Raw genomic sequence first — 20,499 nt, 5'->3', positions numbered from 1 at the left:
ACGTTAGATACTCAAATCTTTCATCCGGTCGAGTGGTAACGAAGGAAAGACTCGGCTGGTGTTCCGTCTCGAATCAATTTACTTTGGCATTAGCGCGCTAATACTTGTGTCTTGTACGGCTCAGTTCGTCCGTGGGTGCGCCACTAATGCTGCTCTTTCCAGCGCTTGCTCAGCCGCAGATGTGGCTGTTGTAGCGCACGTGGCAGATCTCGCTTACTTCTTCTATGGCTTTGAGGGCTTCGTCCATGTCCTCCTTGGTGTGCGCTGCCGAAACGCAGAAGCGAACGCGGGACAGCAGCAGGGGCGTCGCAGGGAAACCCACCGTCACCACAGCCAGGTTGCGCTTGAGGCATTCGCGCGAGTACTCGCCGACCTTCGACATGTGGTACAGCATCACCGGGATGACGGGCGAGTCGAAGTCTCCAAGCGTGATCACGCCCATGTCGATGAGCTTCTGGCGGAAGTAGTTGCTGTTCTCGCGCAGTGAGTCGAGTTTGTTGCGGCCGATGTCCGTGCCGTCCAGCCCCGCAATGATGTTCAGCGCCGTCAAGATCTGCTGTGCGATCGCCGGCGACAGACTCGTCGCGTAGATCGCTCCCGCACTCGAGTTGCGGATGAAGTTGATAATCTCTTCGGACGCAGCGATGTAGCCGCCCATGCCGCCGAAGCTCTTCGTGAATGTCCCCCATCAAGATGTCGATCTCACTAGGGTCCACTCCAGCATACTCACAAATGCCGCGACCTGTCTTGCCCAACGCACCGATGCTATGGGCTTCATCCACGTAGATGTACGCCTTGTACTTCTTGGTGATGTCCACCATCTCACGCAGACGCACGATCTCGCCCTCCATCGAGTAAATGCCTTCGATCATGACCATAATTTTCTTCCACGCGCGGTGCGTGCGTGGTTGGCCCTCCGCGATCTTGGTGCGCAGCACCTGCTCCAAGTGCTCGGGGTCGTTGTGTCTGAACACGCCGACGGTGGCACCGGATGCGCGCGCTCCGTTGACGATGGACGTGTGGTTCAGCGCGTCGCTCAGAATGAGCGTACCCTTGCCCATGAGCGCCGGGATGCTGGTGGCGTTTGTGGCGTAGCCCATGTTGTACACGATGGCCGCCTCCTTACCAATGAACTTGGCCACAGCGCGCTCCAGAGCCACGTGCACCGACGTGGTGCCGAACTCCATGGGCGGCACGGTGGACGCCACCGAGAACTGCTCCACGGCGTGGAAGACCTCGTGGCTGCACGTGTTCATCCAGTCGTCCGCGAAGCCTAGGTAGTTGTACGAGCCGAGGTTGAGGCAGTGCTGCGGCGGCTCGTCCAGCCGCACGAACGACTTGTTGCCGTCCGTGGACGTGCGCTGGATGAGGTCGATGTGCGCCCCGGGCGCTCCGGCCACGGGGCGGTTGAAGACGTCCTGCACGCGGTGGTACAGGCGACGCGTGTAGATGCTCTCCCACGCGATGAGCAGCTTGGCCAGGCCGGATCGGGCCTCCTCGGACCGGTAGCGGGACACGCCCGAGATGCTGGCGGCGATGTCGCGCACGTGGTCGAACGTGATGAGGATCGAGTACTGCAGGAAGCACATGATGGCGGGGAACCATGGCACGTGCTCGGCGGCAGGAGGAACGAAGGCCAAGGTGGGATCAATAACATTGATGGGGTCCAATGTTGCGTGATCGCTAACATTGACGCAATGTAAATTTTCCAGACGTGAAATTTCATGTTTGGAGCGACTGGCTCAACAGCTCTCATTTCAGAATCTACCGGGTAGGAACCGCGCGCTCGCTCCGCCTCCGCGTCGTGCGACCGTCTGCAGCGGTCACCCGCTCAACCTTATTCTAATGTGTGCATGTCCTACTGCGGTGCTTATATGCATGTGTGTACTACGTATGCGGGAGCAAACGCCTTCCCAGTGCGTTGCGTTGCGTCAGGTGCGATGCGTGTTGCATGCAATCGAATGCGCTGCTACCTTCTAAGCAGTCGTAAGCGCTTTTAATGCGCCTCTAGCCAACAGCGCAGTGAGGTTAAAGGGGGAGGGCGAGCAAACGCGAGCGCGAGCCTCGCTGAGCGCGTTCACCGATCGTCAACACCCGCCGATCAGGCGGGGGCGGGTCTGCGCGAGCGAGCGAAGGCGAGCGCTGCAACCCGATATTTTTTTTCCTAGACACCGCGCCTGGCCGAGCCGAGGACTTAGCGTAAGGCACGAGGGGGTGGGGCAGGCCGCACAGCGGCGCCCCCCGAGCGAAGCGAAATAGGGGCCCCCCCCCCCCCCCCCCCCCCCCGCCCCCCGAAGTGCCGTCGCTAAGTCCGCAGGCCATGACGCGCTTGCCGCGTTAGCGGCGGAAGCTGTTGGCGCACGCCCCGAGTGATACAGCGTGCTTCGCTGTCGTGCTGTCGAGCTGTCGAGCTGTCGAGCTGTCGAGCTGTCGAGCTGTCGAGCTGTCGAGCTGTCGAGCTGTCGAGCTGTCGAGCTGTCGAGCTGTCGAGCTGTCGAGCTGTCGAGCTGTCGAGCTGTCGAGCTGTCGAGCTGTCGAGCTGTCGAGCTGTCGAGCTGTCGAGCTGTCGAGCTGTCGAGCTGTCGAGCTGTCGAGCTGTCGAGCTGTCGAGCTGTCGAGCTGTCGAGCTGTCGAGCTGTCGAGCTGTCGAGCTGTCGAGCTGTCGAGCTGTCGAGCTGTCGAGCTGTCGAGCTGTCGAGCTGTCGAGCTGTCGAGCTGTCGAGCTGTCGAGCTGTCGAGCTGTCGAGCTGTCGAGCTGTCGAGCTGTCGAGCTGTCGAGCTGTCGAGCTGTCGAGCTGTCGAGCTGTCGAGCTGTCGAGCTGTCGAGCTGTCGAGCTGTCGAGCTGTCGAGCTGTCGAGCTGTCGAGCTGTCGAGCTGTCGAGCTGTCGAGCTGTCGAGCTGTCGAGCTGTCGAGCTGTCGAGCTATCGAGCTGTCGAGCTGTCGAGCTGTCGAGCTGTCGAGCTGTCGTGGCGAACTATTGTCACATTGGTAAACCAAATATGCTGCTACGAGAGATACCGTAACATTGTGCAATGTTAGGCAGAGGCACCATTGTTGCGCTCAATGTTACGCAACGCCAACATTTCAATGTTGCTTTAATCAGTGCCCGTTCTCTCTGCGACTTATGCATCGTGGCGTGACGTGGACGCTGTCGACTTGCCGATATGATAGCATTGCCAAGAAGGCAGCAAGCGATTAAGTTTTGGATGTCGAGGCTCGCTCTGCAGAGTTTGCAGGGATTGAGACGCTTTGGCTGCACCAAGTGAACGTGGTTGAAGCGAATGGTACAGGTTGAGACGATCGATGATGATGATGCGACGGCGAGGTCTACGAGGGCAGCCGGCAAGACCCCGGCGCAAGAGCGCTGTTGGACCAACAGTGTGTAGTGAGCATTGAGAGCGGTCAGTACAGATTTCTACGTGGCGCACGCCTTTCATTTGTTAGCAGTGACCGCGGTGCGGAGAACGCAGTCGAGAGGAGCTACAGCGTCAGGATTCCCGGATCTGCCAGCAATTCGAACAACTGCACGCACTCAAGTACGTGAGCCTTGCCAATGCGCGTGATAGAGGTCTTCTTCTTACCTAGGAGTGAGCCTTCTTCTCGAAGCGGATATTGCACAGGTCCGAGACTTCCTTGAGTGTGACTAGGGCTTCGTCAATGTCCTCACGCGTGTGGGCTGCCGAGACGCAGAAGCGGACACGAGCGAGCAGCAGGGGCGTCGCAGGGAAACCCACCGTCACCACGGCCAGGTTGCGCTTCAAGCACTGGCGAGAGAACTCGCCGACCTTCGACATGTGGTACAGCATCACCGGAATCACGGGCGAGTCGAAGTCTCCAAGCGTGATAACGCCCATGTCGATGAGCTTCTGGCGGAAGTAGTTGCTGTTCTCGCGCAGCGAGTCAATCTTCTTGCGGCCGATGTCCGTGCCGTCCAGACCCGAGATGATGTTCAGCGCCGTCAAGATCTGCTGGGCAATGACAGGAGACAGACTCGTCGCGTAGATCGCGCCAGCGCTCGAGTTGCGGATGAAGTTGATGATTTCCTCGTTCGCAGCGATGTAGCCACCCATGCCACCGAAACTCTTGGAGAACGTGCCCATCAAGATGTCGATCTCGCTGGGGTCCACGCCCGCGTACTCGCAGATACCGCGGCCAGTCTTACCGAGCGCGCCAATGCTGTGCGCCTCGTCCACGTAGATGTACGCCTTGTACTTCTTGGTGACGTCCACCATCTCACGCAGACGCACGATCTCGCCCTCCATGGAGTAGATACCTTCGATCATGACAATGATCTTCTTCCAGGGGCGGTGCGTACGCGGCTGGCCCTCCGCGATCTTCGTGCGCAGCACCTTCTCGAGGTGTTCGGGGTCGTTGTGCTTGAACACGCCGACAGACGCGCCCGAGGCACGAGCGCCGTTGACGATGGACGTGTGGTTCAGCGCGTCACTCAGGATGAGCGTGCCCTTGCCCGTGAGCGCCGGGATGCTGGTGGCGTTCGTGGCGTAGCCCATGTTGTACACGATGGCCGACTCCTTGCCGATGAACTTGGCCAGCGCCTTCTCCAGCGCGATGTGCACGGCCGTGGTGCCGAACTCCATGGGGGGAACCGTCGAGGCCAGCGCGAACTGCTTGACCGCGGGGAAGACCTCCTTGCTGCACGTGTTCATCCAGTCGTCCGCGAAGCCCAGGTAGTTGTACGAGCCGAGGTTGAGGCAGTGCTGGATGCAGCCATCCTTGTTGTGCAGCGTCTTGTTCTCGTCCACCGAGTAGCGCTCGATCAGGTCGATGTGCGCGCCTGCATGGGGTCAAGCAAAGAGAGGGGGGGGGTCAGCCTACCTCATACTCAGCACACAGACACGCACGAGTCCTCCACCCCCGCCACTTGGGGAGGGGGGGAACAGCACCACGCCCGCACCTGGCGAGCCGGCCACGGGGCGGTTGAAGACGTCCTGCAGGCGGTGGTAGATGCGCTTGGTGTAGAAGTTCTCGAAGGCCACGAGCAGCGGCGCGTAGCCCTTCTTGGCGTTCGTCGAGTAGCGCGAGCCGCCGAAGACACGGCCCGCGTGGTCGCGCAGGTGGCCGAAGGTGATGAGGATGGCGTACTGGATGTAGCACAGGATGGCCGCAGCCCACGGCACGTGCTCGGCCGCCATCGTGACAGGTCTGTGGGCGGGTGACGCTTTCTGACTATGCGCGGGGGTCAATCGAGGAGGTCCCTTCAGTCAGGCCTGCGCTGAGAAAAACGGTGACTGGGATTTCAGCCAATCGAAAAGGTCCTACGACTCCATTCGTCAAAAAGACGTCGAGCGTAAACTACGCCGCTATGCCGCCCGTGAGGTGGCTCGACCGGGAGTGGTTAGAGCAACCATAAGTATGGTTGCTTTTAGCCATTCTGAGACATGTATGGTTGCTTTTAGGGATTTCAAAAATTACGAGCGTAATTTAAATGTCTAAATTACCATTAAGCCCTTAGGTACGCAAATCACGCTAAAGTGCGCTTCTGATTAGGTACGATGCCATTAAGTGCGCCACCTCACAGCCGCTCATTTTAAGAATCGCGCTGCTGAACGGAGGCCACGTGGGGCACGCACCTCTCGCGAATCAGTCAAGCACCAAACGGCGAGGGGGGACCGATGGCTCCTGCGGGGGGAGCCATTATAAACGGTAATCAGTATGCTCCATGTTGGTGGCAACGAGAGTATCTACGTGCCTCACATTTTGTTTGAATTCTGTCGGTATGTATTGTTTAGGCCGACAGCTGCGGAACGTAAACGAGGAGCTAAACTACATGTACGCCGCTCTCGGGATTGAAAAAGACGACGACGAAGACGAAGACTTTGTTCTGGATGAGGATGATGAGGAAGACAACGGCGACGAAGAGGCGGAGGATTGCTACCAAGAGGAGGAAGACGAAGAAGAGGTCGATGATGACGAGGAGAGCGATAGCGATGAAGAGGAGGGTGACGACGATGAAGAGGAGGCGAGTGACGATGAACAGGAGGCAGACGACGACGGAGAATCCAGCACAGAAGACGAAGCAGAAGCGGGTAAGACTCGTTTGGATTATTGTTGATACTTATTGAGTTGAACTGATAATGTATTGTGTATTTTTTTAGTTTGTTTAGAACGCAGGACACGCAAACCGAGCCCCGAGCCGAGAAAGAAAGCCACAGCACGCAAGAAACACCAGGTATTCTCGTTAAAGTTGCTGTAAGCAAAAAGGTTGCGCTATCATTAATATTGACATTCACTTTGGAATCGATAGATACCGCTCTGGCCAAATGCAAGCTTTCTGCTGGGGATGAAGCCCAATCTTTCGCGAAAAAGCGTAAGGCGGAGCTGCGGCTTCACGAGTCTGTCGACGCTGATTCGGCCCCACGTTTATCCAAGCTGAACAAGCAGTACATACCGCGGAAGCGATCAAGCAAGCACCTTGACGAGTTGCGGGAGATCAACGAGGAGCGCGAAGAAATTATCAACCCCGTTCCGCCCTTTACCCCAGCGATTATCAAGAGTTGGAGCAAGTTCAACGCACACTTGAAAATATACAAGCAGACGCACCACCTCAAGTTTCGAGTACGAAGCTCGGAGACACGAAATCAGTACAACAGGTATGTGTGACCTCTGTTTGATGAGAAATTTAAGTTATTAACGAAACCCCCTTTCATATGCAGCAATCATCGGGACCAAATCCCTTCACGTTTTAATTGGAGTCACAAGGTCCTCCGCTGTACACACGGTGTTTCACAAGCGTCGCGCTCCAAGGGACATCACAATAGAAAAGGCAACTATTGCGGGTGTCCTGCACGCATGACACCAACCGTTCAGCTGATGGAAAATGGCAAATTTCGAATTGTCATAAGAAACGAGGTATCTGCCTTTTCGTGTATTTGTTTGCTTTGTTAGTATTTCTCACATGTCGCTGTTGATAATCAGAACTTTACCCACACGCACCCGACCACCCGAACGCAAGCATCGTTGTACCTAACAACAAAGACACTTCCGTTGGACGAGCAAGATCTCGAAGATGTTAAGACTTTAACGGATGCTAGTGTTTCTTCCAAGCACATCACGAACTTCCTGAATGAGAGAATCGGTGCGTAGTTTTATATATGATATGCTGAAGTGATACTTACGTTACTGTTCGCGCTTGTGTGTTTGCTAGGCTGCAAAATAACACCTCAACAGACCCGTAATCTGATCCGCAGTATTATGGGGCACGACGCAGCGGAGGCCCGTTTGAAAGACATGCTGCAAGCTATCCGCCAGTTCGACGGTAGTGACGTCCTTGTTATTCAAGACCAAATGGACGTGACATGCGGTATCGTGATGCAAACAAAGGTGCAGAAGTTGATGTTCGAGCGCTGGGGCGACACTCTTACGATGGATTTCACTCACGGCACGAACAATTTGGGCTATCACTTGGGTGCGTATGAGTTGTTCGGTATAGCAACTTTATCTTTGTCACGGCAACCTTGCGTAGTTATAGCAACTATATCGATGATATAGCAACCTTATTAACAAAGTGATTTTCTACTGTTGTGTGTTGGATATTTCAGGGAGTCTGGTCGTCACAACCGCTACTGGTAGAGGGTTCCCAGTTGTAGACTTCATAGGCCTCAACCAACGAGCTCCGATGATGACAACAATCCTGGAGTATTTCCAAGAGAAGAACCCAAGTTGGCGGATGATATCCTCCATCGTGATCGACAAAGATTTCGTTGAGTGGAGGGTGCTGAAAACACTATTTCCTGCTGCGAAAGTTTTACTTTGTCAATTCCATGCCACTTCGTACTGGAAGAAGGTGATGCAGCGGGCCCCATACAAGCTGAAGGTGTCTGAACGCGACGAGTTACTCAACCTGATGTTATAAACGCTGTACAGGTACGCAATAGGTTCTATTTATGATTCTTGTGGTAACGCTAACTTTGGAAAACAAACCATATGCAGCTCCACAGAGACAGGTTACGATTCTAGTTACGGTGCATTGAAGCAATACTGCGAAGACAACAAGAAACAAGCTTTATTCTCGTACTTTGAAAAGAACTGGGATTCGTGTCGAGACATGTGGGCAAACTTTGCTCGCAGCAAATTTTTCACGACTGGGAATACTACAACGAACAGGATCGAGTCAAACTGGAATCAAGTGAAAATACTGTTGGGGCACAAGACACGAATTGACAAGACTATTGCGGGCTTGGTGCAGTATCAAATCATGATAACTCAGCAGATCGGGTTCGTCATCGCGCAGCACCATTCGGCTTCGCCCGTTCCTAAAACCATACCGATGTTTCTCCGGACGGTAGCAACTCGACTGTACCCAGACATCTTCGAGAACGTGAGAAAAGAGTGGGAACGATTTGTGAACTTCATGGCAGATGCGACTTGTGAGCGTACAGCGTCGAATCCTTCACAATGGAAAATTTATTGCGGGAATCAAACCTTTCGCTGTCACGATGTGGAGTGGGCGTGTACTTGTCTATTTTATAGCAGTCACCATTTACCATGTCGTCATCTTATGCACTTAGCACACGAGGGGCATGGCTTCAAACTGCTTCCAGCTATGGCAATTCATGATCGGTGGAGTACGTACCAGACCTTGGAAGTGCAAAACGAATTGACGGCTGCAGCGGAAATGTTACAGCCAATTGTGCAGATGGCCAAGTTAAGGTTGCCGAAAATAAAGTTGCCGAACGACACTGGGGCTGAACCAGAACAACCACTTTATGCTGCGGGGGGTAACGCTTCGCCAACCAAAGCTAGGAAGCAAGTTGCGTACGTACGGCTACGGCGAGGTGAACGGGCAAACCAGGTTGTATTGTCTTCAGCTGAAAAATGCGCATACTCAAAAGCGATGCTGGAACCGCTATTGGAACACCTGTCAGATTTGTCTAGTGCAGACTTCTACCAAGAGCTAAGTGCCTGGAAGGAAACGATCGACATAGGGCTCAACCGTGTCAACCCTGCCCCCCCAACCGAGTTCTACAGAATCTGCTGAAGATAGCAAGCAAGAAAAAGATGTATCTGAACCTGTCTCAGACTCCATTCTGGACCCCGTGGAGGCAATGGGGACTATGACGCTCATGGACGCATTGGAAAGCAGCCCCATGACCATGAATTATGGCGATTACGAGTCCGACGAAAGTATGTTACCGATACAACGCACTCACCTTTCGCAGTCATCTCCAATTCGACCCCCCATCGACGAGAAATCTCATGACAGCTGCGGAATGAGTAGCTGTGACAAGGTTTCAAGCTCTACGAAGCCTGACACAGAGTCGTGCGTGCGCCAGGTCGATGTCGTTAGAGTTCCTAAGCCACCAAGCCAAGGAAAGTCAAGGTCAACTCCGAAACAGCTGAGGCAAACTACGATCAGTCTCAAAGCCGACCGTCTTGCTGTTCACAAGTACCCCACTGAACTTGCCGTGACTTTGGATCAGTTCCTGATTTGGGCCAGAAAAACCTCAAATCTGAAGCGCGTGATGGAGATGCTGTCGAAGTATCCTGTTCAGCTGGAGGATGCCTAAGAGCTCGGAAGATTGATTGTCATTGGGAAATTGTACGACCTGCGGACTACATGCACACATTTGTAATTCCACAAGACCTCGCCCTATCAATGCAGGCAGCAACGACTACTACCCGGAAGGAGAAGCAGCCAATTGTACTGGATGAAAAGGCCAAGAAGCAAGGACTTGTTCTCGACGTCGTCTTGGCGATTGATCCAAAACTGTGGAAATTCAGCGGGTATGGTTGCTTTAGTGATATGGTTGCTTTAATAGGGTTGCTTTAACATGTTTATGTTTCTAGATAATATGTAGGTGCTCTAACAGGATTCTACGCGATCAAGGCGAAGTGTACCTCATGGTTGAAGGACCGAAAGTGGCTGGAGCAAGATTGGCGTAAAGTTGACTCCATCGTGGATCTTTTCGCTGCGGAGACAGCAACTGCAAGACTACCGCGTGATGCTGTTCCCGAGCGGCACCAAGGTCTAGCGAACGAAATTATCTCAACGTTTACTTCAAGTCGGCTACGCACTGAATTTGTGACGCTCTCCAACAAAGTCCTGATCAGCTTTGACAACATCGTGGGAGGGATCTGTCGTGGATGGCTAAATGATAGCCCTGTGGACTTTTGCTTGGAGACCCTTGCGAGATCGGTGGGGAAGTGCCATGTGCTGTCATCACTGACATGGGCTATCGGATGGCCAAGTCTCCCTAAAACAGCACTTGCAGCAACGAATTTTATTATCCACCCCGTTAATCTGCACGCAGACCACTGGGGGGTAATTATCCTTCGCCTACGCTACACGGCAAAAACAAGCAAGCTTCGGGTGCATGTTTACATGTACGAGCCGCTCATTGATGATGACTATCACCATGAAATGGAAATCGTGTGGACTGGATTTCCGAAAGACAAAGAAAATGAAGGAGAGGAGGTGCTTCGTGATTATGTGGAGCGGTGGCACAAGGCTTCTGACCCCCGTGGCCATCTTTTCTTCGATCCGATTGAGTGGATCTGTGCCCCTCAACAACCTGATTTTGCTAGCTGTGGTGTAATGGTAGTAGCCCAAGCCCACAGCTATCTTACGGGGAACTTGCAGATGCAACTTTCTAGAATTTCCAAGAACGACGTCAAGGTGATGCGATTGAAAATGCTGTGGGTCATCATGTGTTACTCCCAAGAACGTCATCTCTCTGAACGCGACGTCGCTAAAGCTAGCAAGATTCATCAGCAGCTACAGAACCAGCTCTGAGAAACACCACAGTCTGTATTTACCTTTAAATACAGAGTCTATGCTGCATTAGTCTTTCATTTTTCGCACCGCCAGCTCCCATAGAACATCGAGGGAAACAGCGTCGTCCTCTGCGGTGAGACCACCTTGGTCGGCCCCTTCATCGCCCAAGACGGCTGCTAACGCATAGCTGTTCTCTTCGCGATCTTCGACGAGGGCTTGGATTTGTAGCTGCGCTGCCAGAAGCTTTTCCAGATGCTCGGTAAGCTCATCCAGCTTCTTCTTGAGGAGTGCAATCTCGGCAATTCTCGCGCGCACCAGCTCATGTGCCAGCGATTTCTTCTCCATTTTTGCTGTCGCTCAAAATCTGCCAAGTGTTGAAAATGTGGGACACATATTATCATGTGTTTCACGTATTGCTGTGTAGAGAACATCAGTTAGACGCCACCACGACGTGTCTAAATTTAGAGATATATGTAGCAAGACCATGACGAGGGCGACGTGCCCCTGTCATTTACGCGTCATTTAAAATAAATTACCGGATGCCAGCTGGTTTTAGGGCTGCTTCAGGCCTTGTGGTTGCTTTAATTTCTGTCGTGTTGTCGTCATATGGTTGCTGTAACGCCATTCGGCTCGACCCCATTGCTCGATGCCCGTAGTGCATAGACTCGGCTGGCTGGCTGCATGGACCTCAGGTAGGCAAGGGCCGACGCAGCTTGCCGTGGAGGCGGACGCTTGGCTCCAGAGCGTTGATGGAAGCATGCAATTTTGATAACGGCACGCTTGATTACCGAAGTTTTTTATTTATGTTTTCTTACCGACGACAGTTCGTATCTTACCGAAACGACGCACCGCAGGTTGAAGTGGGGCCCAATAATGTGGCGGCAGGATGGCGGCGCCGCTCCGGCAATGGAGCGCGCGGCGCGCTCGCCGCAGTCCCGCCACCGCAAGCGCCGGCTGCTGGAGGCCACGCAGCACGCGTCGCCGCCCTCGGAGCGTCTGCTGGTCGTGGGCCTGGCGGCGCGGGTGGCGGCCGGCCCCAACGCGGACGACGCCGACGTCGTTAACGCCTGCGTGCGCGTGCTGCGCAACGCCAAGAACTGCGTCTACCTGCGGGGTGCGTCCGATACTGTGTTGCGATGCACTATACGTAGTAGTAGTAGTAGTAGTAGTAGTAGTAGTAGTAGTATTTGACTCACAAGTGCTGTGCGTTTGTTTGCTGCTGCAGCGCTTGCGGCGAGAGCGCTTGGGCTGCTGATGCTGGAGAGTCGAGCGCTGGCCGACCGACTGCGACTCGAGACGGAAGGGCTGGTGGACGCACTGCTGCAGGTCGTGGGCTACTGCAGACGTAGCAGGACGCAGACGGCGGACACGAGACGCGTGCACGTCAACTGCTGCCTCGTCATCTCGCTGTTGATGCAAGGTACGGCGAGCTCCAGGTGAGAGACCGAGAGTGAGGTGTTCGACGGGGCTGAACGGCAATTAATTGCTAATCATTCTGCGTTGCTATATTGTGTCTTTAATGCAGCGCCGTCACAGCAGCACCACCTGCAGCTGGTGGTCTCGCTGGACTCGGAGCTGCTGGTGCTGCAGCCGCAGCCTGTCGAGCGAGAGAGTGCGAACCTCCTCCTTACAGCTGCAGGTCGACCGGAGAGCGGTGACACCTCCCGGCAGTTCAGCGATGACGCGGCTGTATTTGCACCGAACTATGTTGAACGTGTTCTCGATACGAAAAAGAAGACGAAGAAGAAGAGAAGGAGACAGGCAGCCAGCGGGCCGCCATCACCAACTCGAGCCGCAGGGAGCACGAACCAGCAGTCCCCACCGCGACAACACCGCCCCGCGGTAGCGTGGGGTGAGCGCGGGGGTGATACAGACGAAGTTTTGTCAGCTAGTGGTCCTCCTGGTAGCAGCACTGGCAAACGTAGAGTGGGACGGGGTGCTGCTGACAACCTTGCTGCTGATGTTGCCAGGAGGGAGACCCCCAGTCGGATCTTCAAGATGGAGCGCTATCGCGTGGTCACGCCGATATTCCCTCGCCAGTACATGCTGGATCCTCCACTGTCTCCGCTTCCGCTTATCCAGCCGACCGGGGGTCATCGCATGTCTGGTGGAGAGCTGGAATCGGAGCAACGAGACCAAGAAAGTGACACCCAAGACGTCAAGCAAGCAACTGCACCTCCAACTCATCCTGCTTCAGACACGCTATTGCTCCCGAAGCACATGCTCGAGATATTTCGCACTCGTCGAATGCCCATTGCGTCTCCGGCATATTTTCAGCAGCATCTTCGAGACAGCGAGGGCGTCGATTCAAGTGCCAAAGGTGAGAGACGAGTAAGTTCCAGTCGGCTTCAAGTGACCAAGTGGGATCAATGGAGTAAGGCGCACCGATACGATGAAGATGAAAGCGAGCGAGATGCAATGACTGCTGTGGCTACGGCATCAAAATCACGTCCTCTTCCTGGTGAAGCTGCTGCCACGAGTGAGAAGACAGTAGATGCAACTGCGGCCAGTCCAAAGCGCCAAGCAGCTGTGACGAAGGCACCGACCGATGAGCTAGAGCCAATGACACCTGCGGTCAAGCGGCAACGGCTGAGGGAAATCCTTAGCTCTCCGGTGGAACCTAACGAGCACAATGTGCGCCAACTGCGAGCGCTAGCCCAGCGTGTCAACACTTCAGTCATGACGTCGCTTGGGTCTGAGATAACGCGAGTGACGCATCAAGAGCAGCAGACACGGCAAGCAATGCATTCGATGATCCAGCAAGAGCGCGAACGGCTTCCGCTAAAGTTTTCGTTTCAGCTTCCCGGGGGTGCTGCGTACTGTCGACACCGTATGAGGCGCGCTATGGCGCTCTGGATCCTAGAATTTGAGGACAACCAGCGCCGCATGGCACTCATGCAGTGGAAAGCTGTTGTGGAGCACGCGCGTTTTCTCGAGCGTGGACAGGAGTATCACCGTCAAGCAACCAAAAGACGCCTCAAAGTCGCGATCGAGTACGTTCTGCGCAGTTATCAACAGCAAGGACTTCGAAAATGGGTCGAGACTACTCAAGAGCTTATTTGGCGTGACCGTGATACTGCTGTACGACTCATTCAAGTTGAGATCCGAAGGCACTTGGGTCGAGAGCGCTTCTTGGCAATGCACCGCCAACACCCTTTTGCTAGTCCCGTATTGCGCGATATCTATCTCGCCCCGGCTCACCCTGATCTCCCGTTTCGTATTCCGAGTGAGGTCCGTGAGCACAGACGGATGTTGTGGCGAGCAGCCGAGCTTGTGCAAAGTGCATACCGTTACCGTCGCTTCCGAGTAGCACTCGCGCGCTACCGTGCTGCAGCCATCCGAATTCAAGCACTGCAGCGTATGCGTGCGGCTCGCATACATTATCACCGAGTGCGGAGACAAATAATTCTGGTGCAGTCGCTGGCTCGTATGCGTGTTTGCCGTGACGCGTTCCTAACCCTTCGGAACGCAGCGATGCTTGTCCAAGCCGTGTTTCGGACTGTGCGACTGCGGCGTTTGCGGCGCTTGGTACTGTGTGCGCAGCGAAAAGAAAGTGAACGTCTGCTGTCAAGTATTGTGCTACTGCAGCGAATCGCGCGAGGCTTCCTCGGAAGGATCACCACTCGTGAGCTTCGCCTTATTCGGGACCAGGAGTGGCACGCAGCACTTATCTTTCAGCGTTGCTGGTACAGGCGTAATAACGAGTGGTCTACGTTTTTGCTGCTTGGGTGTCTACGCGAAAAGGAGAATGAGGAACGAGAGTTTGACGCCCAGGTGCTTGCCTTCAAGCACAACCACATGGCTCGTGTGATTCGCTGCGCGTGGCTGTCGTATTTGGCTATGAAGCGAAACAAAGCTGCTGCATTCATTCAGCGAAATGTTCGTCGACATTATGCACAGCAGCAAGTCCGGCTCATGCGCCGCCAAAAAGTGGCTCATCGGCGGATCAAGTGGTTCTTCCGTGTCCATCACGCTAACCGCATTCGGACGGCCAGATACTTGCAATTCTGGTGGCTTAAGGCTGTTCCAGGAAGGCTACGGAGGCATTTATTTGTTCGCCGTATCACGGAGGAACGGGAGGAGAGACGTCGCCAATTCGAGCGAGAAGATAGTGCTTCATCCCGAGTTCAAGCTCTTGTGCGGGGTCGTATGGGACGAAAGATTGCAAAGCGCGAGCGCTCTGCACGCTCCATCCAGCGGGCGATTCGTATTCATCTTATGCGGAAACACTTTCGGGAGGAGATGGCTCGCATTACAGCTCTGGTTTCCCACCAGACTGCGGATGACTGCATTCGTGCGGCGACGCATAACGTGCTCGAGGCTACGATGCAGCTGTATAACGCTTCGGCGTCCGAGATTCAGCGTATTTTCCGTGGTGCCAATTGCCGAATGCGCGTGATGAGGAACATTGTTTACGTGGAGTTGCGCTCACGCATGGCAGTACGAATTCAGCTCAAGTGGCGGCAGAATGCCCACCAACGAGCCGCGCAGAAGTTACTGCGAGCCCAAAAGCGCAAGCAAACGAACCCGTTTCGCACGGACTGTTGCCTGGGTGTAATAATTGAGAAGATGTTATCGTTCTCGACCGTATTTTACGACCCAGACGACGAACTTCGCGGGATGTCCGTGCAAGAATGGCTACGGCGGCTTGGCCTCAGTCCAAAGTACAGTGAGGTGTTCCAGAAAAATCGCTGGATTGCTTCCGCTGATCCCGTCCACGCGCTACAGCGGCTTCGGGATCTCGACCACGAGGCGTGCGAGGAGCAGCTTGAATGTATTGGAGTTCACGACGCTAAGGACATGCAGATGATGCTAACTAACCTGTTCGCCTACAAGACGATTCAGGAAACGAAGAGGCAGCGTAGATCACTGGTAGTGGCCCGAGAGAAGCAGGCACTGCTCAAACGCAACTGTGATTTCGCGCAGAAGCATCTGCAAGCATGCGTTGATGCGCAGCAGAAGTACGAGGACGCGCTGGAAGACGTACTCCAGGAAGCGAAAGAGTTCCGCAACCCGCCTAAAGCTGTGCGCGACAAGCAAGCTGCTTGCACCCGCGAGCTTGAAGATGCCCTCAAGAAAACTTCCGAAGCCCACGCGAAATGCGAATCATCTGCTAGCATTCTGGCTGCGCACGTGCGAGAGGTCACTACACAGCAACAATTGCTCTCGACACGACAAGAGCCGAAGGAGATCTCTGCAGTACACAGCTTGCGCAGTCTCCGGCTCGTAGACCAGCTCAACGTGGCTCGGGAAATGTTCCTTGAACGGTTTCCCGGCTTGGACGCGCGTGCACTTGCTTTTGCTGGAGCTGTCGAGGAGAACCAAGTCACGCGGTGGCAGCTGCAGCACTTTTTCGACGCGAATACTACGATATCCGAGGTGAAACTCAACATGAAGGAGCTGACGTTCTTCGCCTTCGAAACGGAGGTGAAAAGGCATGATCATGCGAGGTTTGGCCAGTGCATGGACATTTTGCAATATGGTCACGAGCGACTGTCTGAGCTCCTCGGAATACCAATGGAGGTGATTGTACTCGGCGTTGAGAATGCGACTTCCTTCGTAGATGGACAACGCACCTTAGCACACCGGATGCTGCTTGGGCGTATTCTGTTAGATACCGTAATGGCGTCAAGGAATGCTCGTGGTAATCAGGAGAAGGCGCGCGTTTGGCGAGCAGGAGTTGACACAATTGCCAAGATGAATGCAACGGCTACCAAGGTGCAGAGTCTTTGGCGTCGTCGTGCTGGGAACAAATTGGTGACTGGGTTACGAGTCAATCGACGCCACCAAGAACTGCGCGAACAGTACCTTACCGAGTTTCACGCTGATCATGTTACACCTTTATGGCAGGCAGAGCGCAAGAAGGAGCAGGAGGCGTTGGACGCTTGGCTGGAGGAAGAGGCTAAGGCACATCGCATGCGGCTTCTGTACAATATTCTACGCTACCCTTACGTTGAGGAATGGGACGACGAGACTCAATCGTACGTGTACGCCATTTATTCGCAACAACCGAACAATATTGAAGCGGTACCTGGCGGAGAAGAAGAGTTGCAACCACCGGAGCAAGTTCAGGTCAGATACTATGTCTTCGAGAAACCTACGTACTCAATTGAGGAAGAAGACAAGGTCATCCGTATTCAAGCCCAAACACGCCGGTTTCTAGCTCAGCGTCGTCTCCAAGAGCTGCAACGAGTGCAGCGACGCCAACGACAGCGTCAAGTTCTTGAGGCTGAGTGGGATAACTCTCGCCAAGAGCGAACGCAGCTGGTCACGCTTAAATTCCAGATTCAGTGTAAGGGCAACTCGCACGTGAACGCCTGGCTGAGTGGACGATTGAAGTCAAAAGCTCACGCACCTTCAAACAGTAGCGCGAAATCTCCAGCAAAGCGCGATGCCAGTAGCAAGAAGCTTATCGTGGCTCCGGCAGAAGGACGCGTCAAGTCGCCTACGAAGAAAAGCGGAGGGCAGAGAGAAGAGAGCACTAAGGACGCTCCGACCGACGCTGCAATAGAACAGCGCCGGGCTCGATTGCACGGTACGCTTAATGCAGTCGTTGACCTACTGACCCCGACCTATCACAACAGCGTGCGAGCTGAGCATCGCCGCAATTGGAGCTTCCCGGTGAACTCGCGTCCGGGCAACGCACATGGTCGAGCGATCATTCGCCTTCTGGAACAGCTCCCAGCTTTCTATCGGCAAACCGCTCCGGAATTGCAAGCATCAACCAGTCTCCGTTACACGAAGATGGCGTTGCGTTTTGGCTGGGAAGAGGTGTATCCAACTGGGGTCTCGCCGGTGCATGCGCCGCGCTCATATTTTTTCAACAAGCACACTCACGAGATATCCTGGGAGCGGCCCGATTACTCGTTCGAGGAACAGTTTGCGGCTATCCGAATTCAAGCCCTGGCGCGAACTCTCGTGGCGATCAATGAGCGTGAAAGGGAAGTCGCAGCTATCGCTTTCGTGGCCACCATTCAGGACGCTCTTAAACGAGCAACACGAGTCGGTTGGGTTGGTTATGCACTGGAGGGTATGACATCCGCAGTGTTCTTGAGCAGATTCGGGCTCACCAAGTACGTGGCCTCCCCTCTAGGGAAAATTCCGCTACCTGAGCTATTGGACAAAGTGTCGTCCGAGCAGAAGGCGAAAGGCCTCGGTTGGAGCAAGGAAGAAGCTGCATTGGTGCCCATGTTCCCAAGAATTCGAGCCCGCCGATTCCCGCAGAGCTACGCGAGGGAGACGACAGTCTCTGCCAGCATCAAACATCCCTTCAATATTCTACCGACCGAACGCGTGATCTCCCAGCTCGTCACGCACAGTTATCCGAACCAACAGGGGCGTGTAGCTGGTCTGATCCGTGCGCTGCGCAGTTCAACGACTCCGATTTCGTACCGAATGCTGGAAATGCACCTTCGTCGATACGCGGGTCGCCCCGACGACGCGATAGCCAACGTTGGCGAGATCGCTTCGCTAGCGTTTGCGACCCGAAAGCCTCAGGAGAGATCAATTTTCGTGGCTTACCGTCGCTGTGCTGAGCGCTGTGTAGTATACGCTGCAAATTTGAAGCTTTCAACACTCCAGAGGGAACTGTCAGCGGTGTTGCGAATGCCACGACGACTGTTATCGTCTTCTGAATTGACAGCCGAGGGAAGTTCCCAGCTTTCTGTCAAAGACGACGACGTACTGGGGAGTGCCAATACGGCCGCTGCTATACCTGTCGTCCCAATATCCCCTGAAGAGGAAGAGCGATGGCTGAAGGAAGCTTTGTCTCGTTACCCGCGGTGTACAGTCAAAGGCCTCTGGGAGAATGAGGCACAAAAGCCGTTCTCATATGCCCAGATGGCTCTCTATCTCCGGGAAGAAGCGCTCGAGCGTGTGCTTGCTTGGGAGCGCACCGCTCTACTGTGTCAGACAATCTTCCGGATGATCCGAGTACGCCGATGGTACATCGCTACACAGCGAGCTCGCGCGTACGCTGCGATGACGATTCAGTGTGCGTGGCGGTCGTTGGGAGCTCGAGAAGTTCGAGCGCTGCTGGAGTCTCAACAGCAATCACCTTACGAGCAACGTCTAGACAAGCGCACGGGCACCTTCTACTTCGTGTACATCCCTACGGACGAGAAGTTACTTGAGGAACCCCGCGACGAAGTGACCGGAGGAATTCTGCCGTTCCGTCCCATGATCCAAGACCGACTCACGAAAAGGTGGATGCTCGCGTGGCCGCACTACAAGCCAGCTTCTCAACGCCCGCGTACATCAAAGTCGGGGCCTGGCGCTGAGACGCCTTGGGTTGCTTGCAGTATCTGCACCGCAGAGCGCGCAGCTCGCCGCTGCAATGAATGCTACTCACCTAACGGCGACTACGTGGATTTCTGCCTCGCGTGCTTCTACGACCGTCACTTCCCCACCGCTGCGGCGAACCCTCCAGAGGACCTCAGTTGGCACACGTATACAGCATTGAATACCCTGAGCACGCCGTTCTTCCGCTGTGTCGAGTGCTCCAGACCGTCGACTCTCCGCTGCTTGCCTTGCAACGAGCACTACTGTGAGCGTTGCTTCACGCGTGTTCACGCTCGAGGCAAGACCCGCTCATCCCACGCCCGTGAATGGTACGCAGCCCAAGCTGCGGCATGTGTCGAGTGCGAGATGAGGGTGGCTTGTCAGCGATGTCTTACCTGCCAGGATGCACTCTGCGAGACATGCATGGCGCGTACGCACGCTCGCGGCCGGCGCGCCGACGGTAAGACGCACGCGGTGGAGCTACTCGCCCAACCTCTTGAGCCCGGTGAAGTTTACTGCGAGCAATGTCACGCGCGTAGTGGCGATGAACGCTGTGAGTTCTGTGCCCAGACGCTCTGTGCTGTGTGCCACTGGAGTTCCACGTCGTCTAGCGGAGTGCGAAGCAGTCGGCATGCACTGGTGTGCGTTGAGACGGCTCTGGCTGAAAAGCGACGAGAACTGCTAGGAGATCGAGGACTTTGCGTGGAATGTGGCAAAGCTGCCGACCGTGAGTGCGCCACCTGCGGTGATCGATACTGCAGCGTGCGCTGGATGGGGAACCCGGGGTGCTTTGAGCGTTTCCACAGCAAAGGCAAGCGTTCCGACCACACGTTCACGATGGTGGAGGTCCCGACTGAAATGCCGCAGGAGATCCTCGCGCTTGAGGAGCAAATCCGAGTTAAACGGCGACGAGATGCTGAGATGGCTGAGCAGGAGGCCAAGCGAATGGCAGCAGCATTGCTGGGAGAAGAGGGGGCTGCAGTGAAGAAAAAAGCTGCCAAGACGCGGCAAAAGAAGCCAAAGAAAAGCAAAAGCAAGAAGCGCCTGGCAGTGGACGCGCCTGAGGGCAAGAAGATCTGTGCTGTCCCGCAGTGTCGACGCCGCGCACTTGTCCTCGGCGTCCCCGGCGTATCATTCTGTCCCGAACACTTCACGCTTCAGCACGCGCTTGAAGTCGCTGGGAAGGATCCACTAGAGGCAGCAAAGCTGCTGGCACTGGTCGAGAACGGTGGTGGGCGAGTGTTGAAGAGCCAAAAGTCTGGCTGGCAGGGACTGCTCCCGAGCAGGCTTTTTCCTCGTCGACGTGGCAATCGCAAAGGCTCCGCTACTTCGCAGAAGGTTAAGGAGACCCCGTCGAGCACCCAGGCGGAGTCCTCGGCCGCTTCAACAACTTAACGTACTTGCTGTAACAATGGCAACAGATGACATGTGATGAAGACTGTATTTCGTCACACGGACGTTACCTGGTCGCTTTGCTCCATC

The 20,499-nt window shown here is 54.9% G+C and overlaps 10 protein-coding genes across 10 annotated transcripts; 6 read left to right on the top strand and 4 right to left on the bottom strand.

Moving 5' to 3' along the window:
* Positions 1-169: 169 nt before the first annotated feature.
* PHYSODRAFT_313276 (hypothetical protein) lies at positions 170-1,589 on the bottom strand (the record flags this gene model as incomplete). Its single annotated transcript, XM_009525159.1, has 2 exons — positions 170-670; positions 717-1,589. 2 exons carry the CDS (start codon positions 1,587-1,589, stop codon positions 170-172), a joined length of 1,374 nt encoding a protein of 457 aa, XP_009523454.1.
* A 748-nt stretch (positions 1,590-2,337) lies between these two features.
* On the bottom strand, positions 2,338-3,085 carry PHYSODRAFT_328815 (hypothetical protein; the record flags this gene model as incomplete). Its single annotated transcript, XM_009525158.1, has 2 exons — positions 2,338-2,963; positions 3,052-3,085. 2 exons carry the CDS (start codon positions 3,083-3,085, stop codon positions 2,338-2,340), a joined length of 660 nt encoding a protein of 219 aa, XP_009523453.1.
* Positions 3,086-3,583: 498 nt separating this feature from the next.
* PHYSODRAFT_559005 (hypothetical protein) lies at positions 3,584-5,172 on the bottom strand (the record flags this gene model as incomplete). Its single annotated transcript, XM_009525157.1, has 2 exons — positions 4,918-5,172; positions 3,584-4,797 (listed from the first exon to the last, which is right to left on the bottom strand). The coding sequence occupies exons 1-2, from the start codon at positions 5,153-5,155 to the stop codon at positions 3,584-3,586; spliced, it is 1,452 nt and encodes a 483-aa protein (XP_009523452.1). The 5' UTR covers positions 5,156-5,172.
* Positions 5,173-6,401: 1,229 nt separating this feature from the next.
* Positions 6,402-6,623, top strand: PHYSODRAFT_491162 (hypothetical protein; the record flags this gene model as incomplete). The annotated part of the gene is made up of 1 exon (XM_009525156.1): positions 6,402-6,623. A coding segment is annotated over one exon (222 nt), but the record flags the coding sequence as incomplete, so codon positions are not given.
* Positions 6,624-6,935: 312 nt separating this feature from the next.
* On the top strand, positions 6,936-7,106 carry PHYSODRAFT_489375 (hypothetical protein; the record flags this gene model as incomplete). Its single annotated transcript, XM_009525155.1, has 1 exon — positions 6,936-7,106. A coding segment is annotated over one exon (171 nt), but the record flags the coding sequence as incomplete, so codon positions are not given.
* Positions 7,107-7,250: 144 nt separating this feature from the next.
* Positions 7,251-7,677, top strand: PHYSODRAFT_405486 (hypothetical protein; the record flags this gene model as incomplete). Its single annotated transcript, XM_009525154.1, has 2 exons — positions 7,251-7,441; positions 7,512-7,677. Coding segments are annotated over 2 exons (357 nt in total), but the record flags the coding sequence as incomplete, so codon positions are not given.
* Positions 7,678-8,187: 510 nt separating this feature from the next.
* PHYSODRAFT_410943 (hypothetical protein) lies at positions 8,188-8,664 on the top strand (the record flags this gene model as incomplete). The annotated part of the gene is made up of 2 exons (XM_009525153.1): positions 8,188-8,271; positions 8,338-8,664. Coding segments are annotated over 2 exons (411 nt in total), but the record flags the coding sequence as incomplete, so codon positions are not given.
* A 954-nt stretch (positions 8,665-9,618) lies between these two features.
* Positions 9,619-10,419, top strand: PHYSODRAFT_403820 (hypothetical protein; the record flags this gene model as incomplete). Its single annotated transcript, XM_009525152.1, has 2 exons — positions 9,619-9,760; positions 9,821-10,419. Coding segments are annotated over 2 exons (741 nt in total), but the record flags the coding sequence as incomplete, so codon positions are not given.
* A 318-nt stretch (positions 10,420-10,737) lies between these two features.
* On the bottom strand, positions 10,738-11,082 carry PHYSODRAFT_328812 (hypothetical protein; the record flags this gene model as incomplete). Its single annotated transcript, XM_009525151.1, has 2 exons — positions 10,738-10,749; positions 10,825-11,082. The coding sequence occupies 2 exons, from the start codon at positions 11,080-11,082 to the stop codon at positions 10,738-10,740; spliced, it is 270 nt and encodes an 89-aa protein (XP_009523446.1).
* Positions 11,083-11,643: 561 nt separating this feature from the next.
* On the top strand, positions 11,644-20,412 carry PHYSODRAFT_313274 (hypothetical protein; the record flags this gene model as incomplete). The annotated part of the gene is made up of 4 exons (XM_009525150.1): positions 11,644-11,851; positions 11,963-12,157; positions 12,263-13,242; positions 13,276-20,412. 4 exons carry the CDS (start codon positions 11,644-11,646, stop codon positions 20,410-20,412), a joined length of 8,520 nt encoding a protein of 2,839 aa, XP_009523445.1.
* Positions 20,413-20,499: the final 87 nt, after the last annotated feature.

The sequence above is a fragment of the Phytophthora sojae genome (assembly GCF_000149755.1).
Source record: "Phytophthora sojae unplaced genomic scaffold PHYSOscaffold_3, whole genome shotgun sequence".
Taxonomy (NCBI): domain Eukaryota; phylum Oomycota; class Peronosporomycetes; order Peronosporales; family Peronosporaceae; genus Phytophthora; species Phytophthora sojae.
Note: the sequence above shows the minus strand (reverse complement) of the source record. Positions and strands in the feature narration are given on the sequence as shown.